At 41.4% G+C, this 13,959-nt stretch overlaps 1 protein-coding gene across 10 annotated transcripts in view; it reads left to right on the forward strand.

The window, feature by feature from the left end:
- cdk11b (cyclin dependent kinase 11B) overlaps positions 1-11,764 on the forward strand; it is a 35,436-nt gene extending 23,672 nt beyond the window's left edge. For all 10 annotated transcript variants that reach the window (XM_061682483.1, XM_061682500.1, XM_061682517.1 and 7 more), the window contains 9 exons: positions 1,054-1,144; positions 1,236-1,357; positions 1,455-1,560; positions 1,643-1,764; positions 1,895-2,002; positions 2,339-2,455; positions 2,766-2,914; positions 6,259-6,448; positions 11,323-11,764. In XM_061682483.1, the coding sequence (XP_061538467.1) occupies positions 1,054-1,144; positions 1,236-1,357; positions 1,455-1,560; positions 1,643-1,764; positions 1,895-2,002; positions 2,339-2,455; positions 2,766-2,914; positions 6,259-6,448; positions 11,323-11,415 (1,098 nt within the window). In that variant the 3' untranslated portion in view covers positions 11,416-11,764. The remainder of the gene's footprint in view (positions 1-1,053; positions 1,145-1,235; positions 1,358-1,454; positions 1,561-1,642; positions 1,765-1,894; positions 2,003-2,338; positions 2,456-2,765; positions 2,915-6,258; positions 6,449-11,322) is intronic.
- Positions 11,765-13,959: the final 2,195 nt, after the last annotated feature.

A 13,959-nucleotide genomic window follows, 5' to 3' on the forward strand; every position in this document is an offset into this window, starting at 1 on the left:
TCTTATGGATGCGCTACCCTAATTATTTACATCCACTTGACTGAGTAAACACTTCACCTCAAATAGGTATATATCTTTTAATGGAGTAGTTATATTATATAGTTGTAAAATGGATCTATAATGGCTGTTATTATTAAATATGCCTTTTTTACTGTTGAATCACAAAGGTGCCTTGAGTTTTGAGTGACTCAACTTAGGTTTTTTTAAATGTGAGCCACCCCTCAGCTGATGTTTTTTTTTGTTTGTTTGTTTTTGTTGCTGGTTTGACTTGCGAGCAAACATTTGAGATAAGAGCGTTGGCAGTAAACTTAAATCAGTTTACAACAAGCGGCAGTTTGGCAATAATTCTTCAAAAAAAGAGGCTTCAAGCTGTTTTTTGCAACTCCCAGTTGAGTTTATTGTCAAACTAAACAAAGTAAAGAGAATAAAAGCTTGTGTATTTAAAACAACCGTAATTTAGCGTTTCAGTCCGCAAGCTTAATGCTAACACACGATGCAAAATGTCATTGACGGGCTAACGAATAGCCTCAATAGTCACAGTGTCATAACCCTTAAAGCAACAGCTATTTGAAGACACGGGCAAAGCTACGCATGTAGACAGACTATATAACAGTACTCACAGGCATATTCCTTATCCTCTGCAAAAACATCTATAACTGCAGCTTACTTCGATGTGACTGTCTTCTTCGTATGTCTTTGTTTGTATGTACTGCCCCTGGTGGCCAAGGTGCGCACACCAGTAGGAGCTCAATGTGGGGCTGGAACGGATAAATAGCTTTTCCATTCATTTCAATGAAGAATGATTATGTGAGATACGAGTGTTTTGAGTAACGAGTGTGGTCATGGAACAAAGTAAACTCGTAATTCAAGGCATCACTGTATTTGATGGATGCCATTTTGACGGTGCTGTCATTAATTTGCTTGTTTGCATTTGCGGTATTTTGATATTGAAGATTGATTAAATTTTTAATTGCACCAAGTAGTAATGTACAACATGAGTGATGATTCCATGTGGAGCTGTTCATCATGTGATTGTGTGTTGTTGTTTTTAAGGGTTGTCGCAGTGTGGAGGAATTCCAGTGTCTGAACCGAATTGAGGAGGGGACGTATGGTGTGGTGTACAGAGCGAAGGACAAAAAGACAGGTATGGGAGTAAACGTGATGTGGGCTCATTGGCTTTAGGTGTAATAGCTCAGATGTGTAGACTGATGGAATATATGCTCTCATGTTTGCAGATGAAATCGTTGCATTAAAAAGGCTTAAGATGGAGAAGGAGAAGGAGGGTTTCCCCATCACATCTTTGAGAGAAATCAATACCATATTGAAAGCTCAGCACCCCAATATCGTCACAGTGAGGGTGAGTGGAATTTTTTTGTATTCATTTTTTTTTTCATGTGTCCTTTTCCAGAGGCATTTGGTCCCTTTAAGTGCTTAAAATCTATCATCCATTGTAGGAAATAGTTGTTGGAAGCAACATGGACAAGATCTACATTGTGATGAACTATGTTGAACATGACCTCAAGAGTCTGATGGAAACCATGAAGCAGCCTTTCCTCCCAGGTGATCTACCATGTTGATGAGTACAAATAATGCGTACCGTAGTAATTGCGCGCTAAAACGGCGCTGTTCAACCGTCTTGCAGGAGAAGTCAAGACGCTGATGATTCAGTTGCTTCGAGGAGTCCGTCATCTCCACGATAACTGGATTCTCCACCGGGACCTGAAGACGTCCAACCTGCTGCTTAGCCACAAGGGCATTCTTAAGGTGGGCTGGCTTTGAAATTAGGCGCGCTTCCCCCCCCCCCCTGCAGCAGTACTTACATAGAGTATATTTGGGATAAAGGACGAGAGAATTGTTCTTTTCCAATATTTCCAATAATATATCTTTATTTTAGGTTGGTGACTTTGGTTTAGCCCGTGAGTATGGATCGCCCCTGAAGCCCTACACTCCTGTTGTGGTGACCTTGTGGTACAGATCACCAGAGCTGCTGCTCGGAGCCAAGGTAAAAATCGCATCTTCACCAGCCACGTGCACGGCAATCGGTCTCACTCCAGTACAAATACTACTGCACTTTTAACTGGGGGATAATGTCGTCACCACTGATTGTTTTCCCCCCAAAATATATTTCCAAATATAATCCAACATCTGAGAATCACTTAGCTTATGGAAACCCAATTTTGACTTTTGCACAAGATGATTTACACGTGGTAAACGTCCAAGCGGTCGTCACAGCACATCCACTTTCACAGGCGAGACAGACTGAAGCAGAAATGTGCCAGGCAGACTGTCTGTGTTATGTTTTTATGGACTGCCACTGTGTTTTTTCTCCTTCCTACAGGAGTACTCCACAGCTGTCGACATGTGGTCTGTGGGCTGCATATTTGGCGAGCTCCTCACCCAGAAACCTCTTTTTCCTGGAAAATCTGAAATTGACCAAATGAATAAAATATTCAAGGTAAAGGTTCTGATTTATCAGCACCATTAAAGGTGCTTAGAGCCGGTGAATCCTCCGTAGCTGTCACAGTAGTGAGCTTACAGTGCAGCTCTGCAGCGTACCACAGCGTGGAGCTGCTTGATTTAAGCGGCTCCAGGGAAGAACGTGAGAAGGCCACACTAGTTGTCTGAATGTGTTTGGACTGATTTAGACCTCTCAAATTATTCTGCTGTCATCACCTGTGAGGAAGCTTTTGTACATGTCTGGTTGAGTGAAAATATCCATCTGCCCTGCCACTCAGAGTTTCATATGTCATTTGTGTGGTCTTTAGGATTTGGGGTCACCCAGTGAGAAAATCTGGCCAGGCTACAACGAGCTGCCTATTGTGAAGAAGACGTCCTTCACAGAGTATCCCTACAATAACCTGCGAAAGCGCTTTGGTGCGCTGCTTTCAGATCAGGGCTTCGATTTAATGAACAAGTGAGTTTATGTAAAGCTCTTTGTTTCCTCATATTGAAGGCAACACTGGTCCCCAAACCTACACACTGCGTTTTGAGTCTCCATGGAACCTTTTAAGTTGGGGCTTATGTTCTGGTCAAACATCATGAAAAATATTATTTTTGTGTGGTAATTTTGTAAAATGACGTGAGGTAAAATCTTTGACAGTGTTTTAGTCATTGCTGACAGAATACCAAAATCAGATGTGAGCCACAGGCAAATATCAAACAGATACATCATTTACAATCAGCAGGATTTAACAGTGGAAAAAAAACGCTCTCACATCAATGTATTCTTACGTTGCTCTTTCCTTCCGTGGCTCCAGAGCGTTTTATTCGCTCCGTGCTTTTTTGGCCGCCTCACTTAAAACATGACAACAGTAGCGGGCCGGTGATTCATCACCATGCCTCAGCTCCATCCCCATGTTCTGTTTCGCAGATCCACTCATCATTGTGACACTCCATACTACTAGAAAATGTTTATGCAAACATACATTTGATAACAGACCTTTTATCCCCAAGAGCAATGCATTAGGGCAAGTCAGTGTTGTGGGGCAGTTGCAAGGAAGAGAGACATTCCCACCCACAGAGCTGTTGCTTGCACCTGTACAAGACAAACCTGCACTGTGCAGTCTGAGGATCAAGTTCACTGGACGTTTTTGGCAGCCTTCCAGCCATGAAAAGACAGCCAGGGGAGATTCAGTGCATGTGAGGTTGATGCATAAAAAAACCTCTTGTTTGAAAAGCTTCAGAAAGAACCACTGAATAAAGGTTCAAAGGTATATGTTGGCAACTGGATCTGTTTGCATTATCACACACTTGTGCCTGCAAACCTTTAAAATCCAAGGAGGACTTTGATATGCAGTCGAGTTCAATCACAAGTTAACATTCAAGTGTTAACAGAATCTCCAAACTGAAATGTTCCCACCCTGATGTAAAGACCCTCCTCCAACATTTCCACAAGTATTTACAGTAGTGATGTACCGAAATGAAAACCCAAACTGGGACCCCAAGGCCAAAAACAGAAACACTGAAAGAAATTATCAATCAATCAATCAACATTTATTTGTAAGCGCTTTTCATATAACACAAATGCAACACAATGCGCTTTACATTAAATCAAATATAAAAATAAATCATCTGCCAGTTATTAATTATAAAACTATGCCAATTATGAGTAAAATTGCATTTATGGCTATGACTACAGAGCTCCCAACCTATAGAAATTCACTTTCCAAACAATGTGTCTGAATTTCGATATTTTTAATAATATGTCAAGAACATTACTGTGGGACTGTTATTGCAGTATATCATTTCATATCATTTATTTGGATCGCCATTAGCTTTGGCTAACGCCATCGCTATTTTTCCTGGAGTCCACATCTACCGTTGCCATCTCTACACTGCAATACACCATTACAAAAAACATATAAACAACAAAAACAACAGCAGTCGCAAATACCCCACAACAATTATAACGACACGATGGAATAGGGAAAAAATTCCTGTTCAATTTCACAACATTTATTACTCTGTAATCATTAATAAATTATGGTTTCAATATTTGTTTTTTAATGCATTTATTGCATCAAACTTGTCATGCAGCTAAATGTCTTCTCTTGCATGCTATTTCTCTATTTCCTGTATCCACTAATGCTGCTGAAACGATGCAAAATTCCCCAATGTGGGACTAATACAGGTTATATTAAAAATATTTATTATATTCACGTACTTTTGAATTAAAGGTTCATTTTCTCAAGTGGCACAGAAGAGGTGACATACTAATTCCTTTCCGGTGTCCGGTCCCTGTACGGCTGTCTAGAATTGTATATAACAGTAATTTCCTCTTTAAACACATACTAATTTGCCTGCTAGTTTGCTCTTCAACGGTGGCTAATCCCCACTAAAACGTAGTTCCAGCCAGACTAACATGATAAGTGTACTGTACAACCCAATCACTTATTTTGGTGTTTTGCGACGTCATGTGGTAGTTTAGCGATTAACACAGTTTTCCCGTCTTTCTCTTGTCTTATCCTCCGCCTGTCCTTCATTATTACAATACTTGTCTAAAAGTGTAGTTAATTCGCTGTCGTTGAGGCGATGATTAGTGACTTATGCTGCTCTGACAACGGACGCGAGGCACAAGTTGACCTCCGTGGCTCGGCATCGTATTTAGCCGCGTTAGCTGTAGCTCGTAGGTAGTTGGGACGGCAGCTTCAAAATAGCATGCAACAAGCATTCCACCCAGGAGCAGTGGAAAGCAGCGAGTTTGGGCGACAGCAGGGACGCTCCGTTTGGGCTATTAGCAGCTAGAATGATGACAGAAAAGCCACGCGGTTCCCATAATTTATTGCAACATGCAAATTTTAATCATTATAGGAAAAAAATATGTTCATCTTTGTTATTGCGTGTTTATGTTACCAGTAGTTTGTTCAGTGCATGTGTTATTTAACATTTACGGTTGATTATTGGCACTATGTGAGTGTAGGATGTGTGTAATAAAGTGACCTCCCAGTCAATTCAACCCGATATTCAGCAATGCTATATAGGGCCTTGCTTTTTAATGGTAAATGTTTCTTTACTCTGAAGTGTACAGTCGTGCGCCGGCCGTTAGTGTGTCCAACATGTGACGTGTTGTATGTGTGACGTTATTTTGGTAGTTTGATTTCAATGAAAAACGTCCTTATGTCCGAAACCGAAAATGGGACGAAATTTCAGTGCATCACTAAATTACAATACACCAGTGCTTCAAAAGGAAAGAATTGTGTGGACGGCTACACGAAACGCAATGAGCACGCCAGGATTGCCTTTTGAATCCTGGTCCACCTTAGTCATTGCATCTCATTTGGAATTGTTCCGTCTAGTCAGCATCAATCATGGGGCACAGAAGTGTTCTTCTGAATCTGATTCGCTCATCTTGGTTTCATGTCTCATTTAAACCTTTTAGGGTCACCTACATGGGGAAGACAATGAATTTTGGACTGTACGAGCTTATTGGTGGATATTTGTAACTGAAACTTGTCAGCTAATCAGAGAAGGGGTTCCCCAAGTAGCAGACAAAACGGTTGAGGAGATATATTGAGTAATAATTAAGTTATACTATTTTACTCTAATTTGAAGGTGTTTTTTGACCAGAATTTCTATAGGCGATGACACACAAAAACGTTCCCCAAAGGCAAGTGTTGGTTTGCAGCCCCTCTGATTGCCCTGAACTCCTGTTTTTATTGCACTGTGTTATTGAACAGTTTTTGTCAGGCCACAAAGATGACTGCTCTGAGGTGCCCGGGCCAGCATCTCCACATGAACTGACTGTTGATTATCTTTCAGATTTCTCACCTACTGTCCCAGTAAGAGGATCCTGTCCGACGAGGCGCTCAAGCACGAGTACTTCCGCGAGACTCCGCTGCCCATCGAACCGTCCATGTTCCCTACCTGGCCAGCTAAGAGCGAGCAACAGAGGGTAAAGAGAGGCACCAGCCCTCAGCCACCCGAGGGTGGCCTTAACTACAGGAAACTGGTAAGTTGTAGGGGTTTAACAATTTGTTTTGGCAACAATTCAATTCGTATCCCGATTCCTGGTTGTCCGTTTGTTTCAAGCACGATATTGGTTCATTTACAACCTGAAACGATTCAGTGGTTTGAAACCAATTCAGTAACTTTTTAGCTAAAAAATCATCCAGTGTAACTGTGAAATAAATACCAACAAAGAACAACAACAAACCTGCTACTTGAGCTCTGCTGAGTAAAGGCTTGATCACAAACGCCTCTTCTCTGTTAGTGGCTAACGAGCAAACCTAAGCTAACCAGCTTTAAAGGCTTCAACATGCACGGCGACTGCCGCGAGTCACACACACGCATCCTGATTGACAATTCCTCCTCTTCTGCCATTCACCAGACAGACTGACATCTTAAACGTTAATAAAAATGCTTAAAAAGCAACACATACTGTAGTGTCTTGTCCAACCACTAGGGGCACTCCAGAAAGGAGTGACGAGATGTGGGGCGTAGAAAGGACACAAGGAAGAAAAGACTTAAGCGTTATAGAGGTTGTTAGCGTTGCTGGATGGTAACGTCTGTGTGCTAACTGAAAAATAAAGCGAAGTCAAAGGAACTACTGTGGAACCTCGATTTAACGGACCTCGATTTAACTAATATCGGAAGTTGAGACATAAAGACATTGAGAAAAACAGTCACTGAGCAATAAAGGGTTGCAAGTTATCTGGTAATGCCGGGACAATATTTATTTATTTTTACAATTGTGCAAAAAGATGCAGAGTCCTCTAACACTTTGAGCAGTTTGAATGACTAATATTGCAATAGTCCGGTGCAATGACCATGGTACAAAGGGCGCCGAGACTTCAAGGGATGTATGCAGTTTAAAGTGACTAGTAGTGCGATAATCTGGGACAATGTTGATTGTGCAAATGTTGCAGATACTCCTCAGTCAGTGTCCAAGTGGTGCAGATGCTACTCTGGCATCACTGGCCAGTATTGGTCAACAACAGATATGCAAATAGTGCAGCGTGTTGTTTCCTAGTATTGATACAATCGATTGATGACTTTTATCACGATTTAAATCAATACATTTTCATTCAGAAGGCTAACTTGCCGAGCGCAGATCGAGCCAGTTGAATCGTAGGAATATGAAATCGATATAATGAATGGTTACACCACTAGTAAGTAGGCCTGTCATGATATTTACTACATCGACCTATCTTTCGATAAATAAAATGGGCACGATAGATTTTCCGGACTCGATAAATTGTCATTGTTGCAGTGAGGTGGCGCACGGCAGTGAGCCGATGGCGATTTGGAGGACTAGCCGCTAGTGGGCTCGTGGAATGCCAGCAGTCGATGGTTGGCTCCGTCCAATAATCCACAGCCTTGCTTTACGTGGCGCGCGAAGCACATAACAGAGAACCTTAAGGGAAAGTTAACTGTTTATTATGTTCGCTAGCGAGTTAAGGAGCTAAACAGTTCGCTCCACTGTGGCAAGGCAATGTCATTTAAAACACCAGCACCTCGCTCTGAGTTGTGTGTGTTAGTCCTCAATTAACACACACATTAACGAACATATTTGATTGACAGGTGAAGGGCTCATCTCAAGCGCTTTCAGCGGACCAACCACACAGTACTGCAGCTCGAGGGCGGGCCTTATTTGTCATGATTTCAGAGGCATAAAAAAAATAAATGCTATTATTGTTTATTGTGATAGTTTTTGGGAAAATATATCCTAAAATAATTATCGTGACAGGCCTACTGGTAAGGCCATTAAGCTACACTTTCTCCATTACATACTGTAGAGCTAGTAGGATTTCCGAAGGCTGCCTGTGTTAAATAGATTAAAGGCCGACAAGCCTCTGCTTTGTGTCTTGCCTAGTTCCTCCTCGTGTTTTCCATGATGCGCACCCTGACGCTCCTAATGTTTTCAGCAGTGGTACTACCCACAAGGAAGTTGAATTTCCAATATATCGGAATTGTAACTTTTGAAATAAAATATCTTCTAAGAAGAATGGAGTGTAACATAATTAGCGGATTAATCAATTTATGCTCTTTCTGGTCTATTTGAGGTACAGTGGAATCTCTAAGGTGAAGCCCAATTCCTTCTGGGAATTTTATTGTCAAACAATTAAAGAAATGTGTTCCGGTGTCATACTGACAGCATCATACCCTTTATTAAGTGTACACACATTTTAGAAAACACTGTAAAATGTAAACTACGGCAGTACATGTTTTGAAATCAGTGACACGAGAGAGGCTAATCCAAGAGTTTGCAAATTTGGCTGGTGTGATTTTAAGGGTGTTTGACTTTATAGCAGGTATATCAAATTCATTTTCATGGGGGGCCACATCGTTGTTATGGTTTTCCCTCTTAGGGCCGGTGTGACTGCGAAAACCATCTACTGATTACTTATTACATATACTTAATTGTCCCTTCATTTGATTGTTGTCATATATAGTTTCAACAACCAATTCAATTTGAAATCAGAAATCACGGAAAATAGTAGCAAGCAAATATTTTAGTGTACTGTGTAGGGGTGTCCCGATCCGATCTTTGAGATCAGAAATAAGTCCGAAGTCAGCCGCAAACGAGTATTAGATCGGGCTGGATCTAAAATCAAAGATTTTACCACTCTTTTACAAGCAGTCCATTCCATGCTGCGCTCCAGCACTTCTATCCAGCAGCGCCCGGACGGCATGGAGTGCTCACATGATCACAACAACAGGTTGCTAAGGTGCTAACTTAGTAGCAAGGAGAGTGACTGTGGCTTGCTTCAAGTCGTTTATTGACACTCCAGTTGAAGTTCACCGTAAAATTAACTCTCATAACAAAATAATTACACCTATTGAATGTGAAATACATCACAGACCTTATTTTTCCGTTTTTGTTCACAAAAAGCCCTAGCTCAAAGCTAACACACAAAGAATGAAAAGTGAGCTAACGTAAATTAGCATTGAACTCGTAACACTTGTATCTCTCAAGATAATGAATATTGGTACACAAATGCTGTACAACCACATACAAACAGGCAATATAACAATACTCTGGCATATATTCTTCAAACTTTGAGAAACAAGTTAAATTCATATTTGATCGTGACTACTTTCTTTGTTAGTGCGTGTGTATCTCATTGCATGCACTACACTGCCCCCCAAAGGTGGAGACGCGCACAGCAGGAACAGCGAGCCCAACAAGGCACACACTGAGACCGCTAAACTGCCTCGCTGCATGATTCCTATTCTCTTATCCGCCACGACATTGTCAATAAAACTAAAGCCCAGTTGCTCAAGAAGTTCAAAAGTGTATTGCCGCACATGTGGAGAAAGCAAATGCTGTTCCCACCGTATACTGACAGACTGACAAAGTAACTGAATTGAACTTTATTTTGCACCTGAAAAACATTTGTATTATTTATTGGTTATTTTTCATTGTTTTCTCATTATTTTTCTATTTAATCTATTCAAATGTAAAATATGCGTATTGGTTTTATTGAAGTTATTTTTCAGGATTTTCTGAGACTTTTATTTTATTCAAATGTGTAGTACATTCGTATTTTTGTTTTTGTTTTTGTAACCCATTGGTTAATAATAAATGGGTCAGTTCTTCTCATACCTACTGTTGCTGATTATTGTTCTGTTTGAGTAATATCACTTGATCAAGCAATGTCAAACATTCCGTACTACAAAATAAGTGTGTATGATTATTGCTGATATCGGATGATATCAGCAATAAAAAAGCTCAAAGCTCAAGGCTGCTATATCAGTATCGGATCGGGACATCCCTAATACTGTACAACTACGAGGTGTGTCATAAACGTTCTAGGACTGGTTGTCAAAAAAAGAAATATTTCAAACCCGAACTCGAGTTTTCCCTTCATTGTGGACCAGATGAGCAACCAGCACCTCCCCAAAGTGGTCCTGTGGCGTTTGCTTTATTCCATAGATGAGAAGAGGCGAGAGTTGTGGCAGGACAACGCACCTGGTAAGAATCTGAGCGTTCCCGGCCGAGAAGAACATCGCTGTGCTGGCACAACCTCCCTACTTAGCCGATCTGCCTCCTTGTGATTTTATTTATTTATTTATTTTTACACGTTTTGAAGTCACGGGCGTACATCAACATGGACGTGACAACGGAGCTGCAGAGGATCCCGGCATAATCCTTCCACAAATTCATGAAGGTGTGGCCTGGGAAAGAGCATTTTACTCCAGGGGGATTTACACTGGTGCTTTGAGATACAACTTAAATTTGTTCTGTGGCCAAGGACAAAAATCTTATTGACTAATTCTGTCTGCCAAACTGCTGCTTGTGAAATTAGTTGTCACTGCCACCATACAGCGCTTATATCTCAAGATAACGCTCTCCAGTCAAAGCAAAAGCTCTGCCAGACGATGGCTCGTATCTTTAAAACTCCTAAGTTGGGTCACTCGAGGCAAAACTGTACTTCGAAGGGGAAGCCTGCAGTATGGATTTGAAATACAAGGTATCTTTTGTGACACTAGTCCTGACCTTTCCAATTTATGTTACGGGATTTGATGAAAATAAATGCTTGTAAAACTGGTTAAAGTGAAGACATTTTTTTAGATTGTCTGCCCAAATAAAAACAATCCGTTTAGAAAGAAATGTGAAGTAGAGAGTCTTTGTTTAGCGGGCTGGCTCTGGATCAGTTTGACACCTGTGCTTTATTGGTTCCACTGTCATGGGTGTCACTAATGCAAAAACGTCACACGATTTTTGCTTACTTGTCATGTACTATTTATTGTATTAGGTGTACTGTGCCTTTATTTATATTCGCCAACACTTTCCCCGTGTATGAAGGTGATCTCCTTATTATGGGTTATTGTTTTCCCTCATGCTTAAACATCCATGTTGTGTGGCTCCTCTCTTTGCAGGGGGATGACGACCTCAAAGACACTGGCTTTCACCTGACCACCAGCAATCAGGGAGCATCTGCAGTCGGTCCTGGATTCAGCCTCAAGTTCTGAGCTCTTCCCCGTGGCTGAGAAAAAAGAGTGCACGCGCAGAACGCTTCCACCGGACTGAACTGAAAAGCAGATCGATATGCGATCAATGCGGACTGTTGACGAGGACTGTCTCACAGCACGAATGGTGGCTTTGGCGAAAATGTTCCAGTCTCCTACGCCTCTTTACCGTATCCAATGGGAGTTAGATTACCTAGATTCACTTTTTTACTTCGAGAGGTGAAGATGGAGCTACTGTATAATGATGCAGAATTTGCTCTCCATCTGACAGCCACTCACAAATATCTGTTCACTCAAATGATAAGGTATATTTCTTTTGCTAGAAATAAAGAAGAAAGAAACTGTTTTGTAATTGGGTCGCTTTGCAAAATACAACAGCGCCTGGGCAGAGTGAGGGGGGCGGGGGGGGGGGCACCCATCTTTAGCCTTCCAAGGTGATGTCATTCTGCATGTCGTCTCGCAGCCTTTGCTCTGCCATTTCTAATTAAATGGCTCTTCAATGTTGGACTCGAATATATCAACTCTTTGATTCGTGGCCCACACAAAAAAAAAAAAAAAAGCACCACACGTCTGCTCAGTCCAAGATGTGACGCTTTAACAAATCAGACAAACGAAGAAGCCACTTATTGAGTTTGATCGGTCCCCCTTCAGTTGGGCTCGTCTGTGCGATGCTTTTGCTTACTTGTCATGGTGCGTTGAAGAAGAGCAGCTGGTCGATCATGTGTCTGATGGTGTTTGGCACGAGACGATCAGAGGAAAACAAGTGAGGCGTGTGAGGTCACTTGCCGGTCCAAATACTGTCCATCCAAAGGCCAGAGAAAACACTGCTTGTTCTTGCTTTAAAAGAGCTCTTTTGACTGAGTGTGTACATTGTTGTGCGGCTCACCTTCTTTGCTTTCACAAAAATAACCTGCGCTTGACCTACGGATTTTTATTGGGTTTGCAGGGTGGGCTGTTTGTCAACTGCATCTCTCCATTTGGTTCATGGAGTTGAACCACAGGGATGAATTATTGCCTTTACCAAGGTAATAATAATCAATGTTTCGATTGACACCGCGAGAGAGGCACAGTGGTGCCTTAAGTTACGGGTTTAGTTCATTCCGTGACTGACTACGATCTTAACGCAAGACGTCTTTCCCCATTGAAATGAACGGAAGTGCTGTTAATCCGTTCCGGCCTCCCTGCTAACAACAACAACAACAACAAAGGTTTTTGTAAGGTGTTTTTGAAAAATGAATATATTTCTCTATATATTGTATTTTATAAAAACCTAGAGTAATGACATATGTAAAATGTAAATCAGTTTGTGCATCACGATTGAATGCTTCAATACAATTCAACTGCTCCTTCCCACCTTGGCCACTGGGGGCAGTCTAATGCAGTCCTACAGACAAATGAAGAGTCGCCACCACTCTGTGACTCAGTAAACCATGCAATACTATTGGTCATTTTTCACAGATGACATAGAATATATGCCTGTGGGTATTGTTATATTACCTATCTACATGTGTTGCTCCACCATTTGTGTTCAAATAGGCATTGCTTAAAGGATTATAACAGTGCTGAGAGATGCTAATAGTTAGCCCTTCTCTGCTGTTTTCTGTTCTGTTAGCTGTAAACCAGTTGGGTATTCCTAAGGCAAAGTTGTTTTAAATACATGAGTAGTTAGTTTTACGTTTAGTTTGACAGTAAACTTAAAGGAGTAGCAGCATTAAACAACTTGAAGCCTCTCTTTGTTTTTTAAATACTGAATTTCTTGCACTCGAGTATAATGCGCACCCCCAAAATTGACTCCAAAAATCAGGAAACTCCTCTTTCCTATGTATAATGCACACCCATGACTTTCTAACCATTGATACGTTTACAGTGGATACAGAAAGTATTCAGACCCCCTTAAATGTGTCACTTTGTTATATTGCAGCCATTTGCTAAAATCATTTCGGTTCATGTTTTGTTTTCCTCAATGTACACACAACACCCCATATTGAAAGAAAAAAAAACCTCAAAATTTTTGCAGATTTAAGAAAAGAAAAGCAAATATCACACAGCCATAAGTATTCAGACCCTTTTCCTCAGTATTTAGTATAAGCACCCTTTTGAGCTGATACAGCCATGAGTCTTTTTGGGAATGATGAACAAGTTTTTCCACACCTGGATTTGGGGAGCCTCTACCATTCCTCCTTGCAGATCCTCTCCAGTTCTGTCGGGTTTGATGGTGAGCGTTTGTGGACAGCCATTTTCAGGTCTCTCCAGAGATGCTCAATTGGGTTTAAGTCAGAGAGCTGGCTGGGCCATTCAAGAACAGTCACAGAGTTGTTCTGAGGCCACTCCTTCGGTATTTTAGCTGTGTGCTTTGGGTCATTGTCTTGTTGGAAGGTGAACCTTCGGCCCAGTCGGAGGTCCTGAGCACTCTGGAGAAGGTTTTCGTCCAGGATATCCCCGTACTTGGCCGCATTAATCTTTCTTTCGATTGCAACCAGTCGTCCTGTCCCTGCAGCTAAAAAAAAAAAAAAAAAACACCCCCACAGCATGATGCTGCCACCACCA

Source organism: Phycodurus eques, chromosome 1 (genome assembly GCF_024500275.1).
Source record: "Phycodurus eques isolate BA_2022a chromosome 1, UOR_Pequ_1.1, whole genome shotgun sequence".
In the NCBI taxonomy this organism is placed as follows: Eukaryota; Metazoa; Chordata; class Actinopteri; order Syngnathiformes; family Syngnathidae; genus Phycodurus; species Phycodurus eques.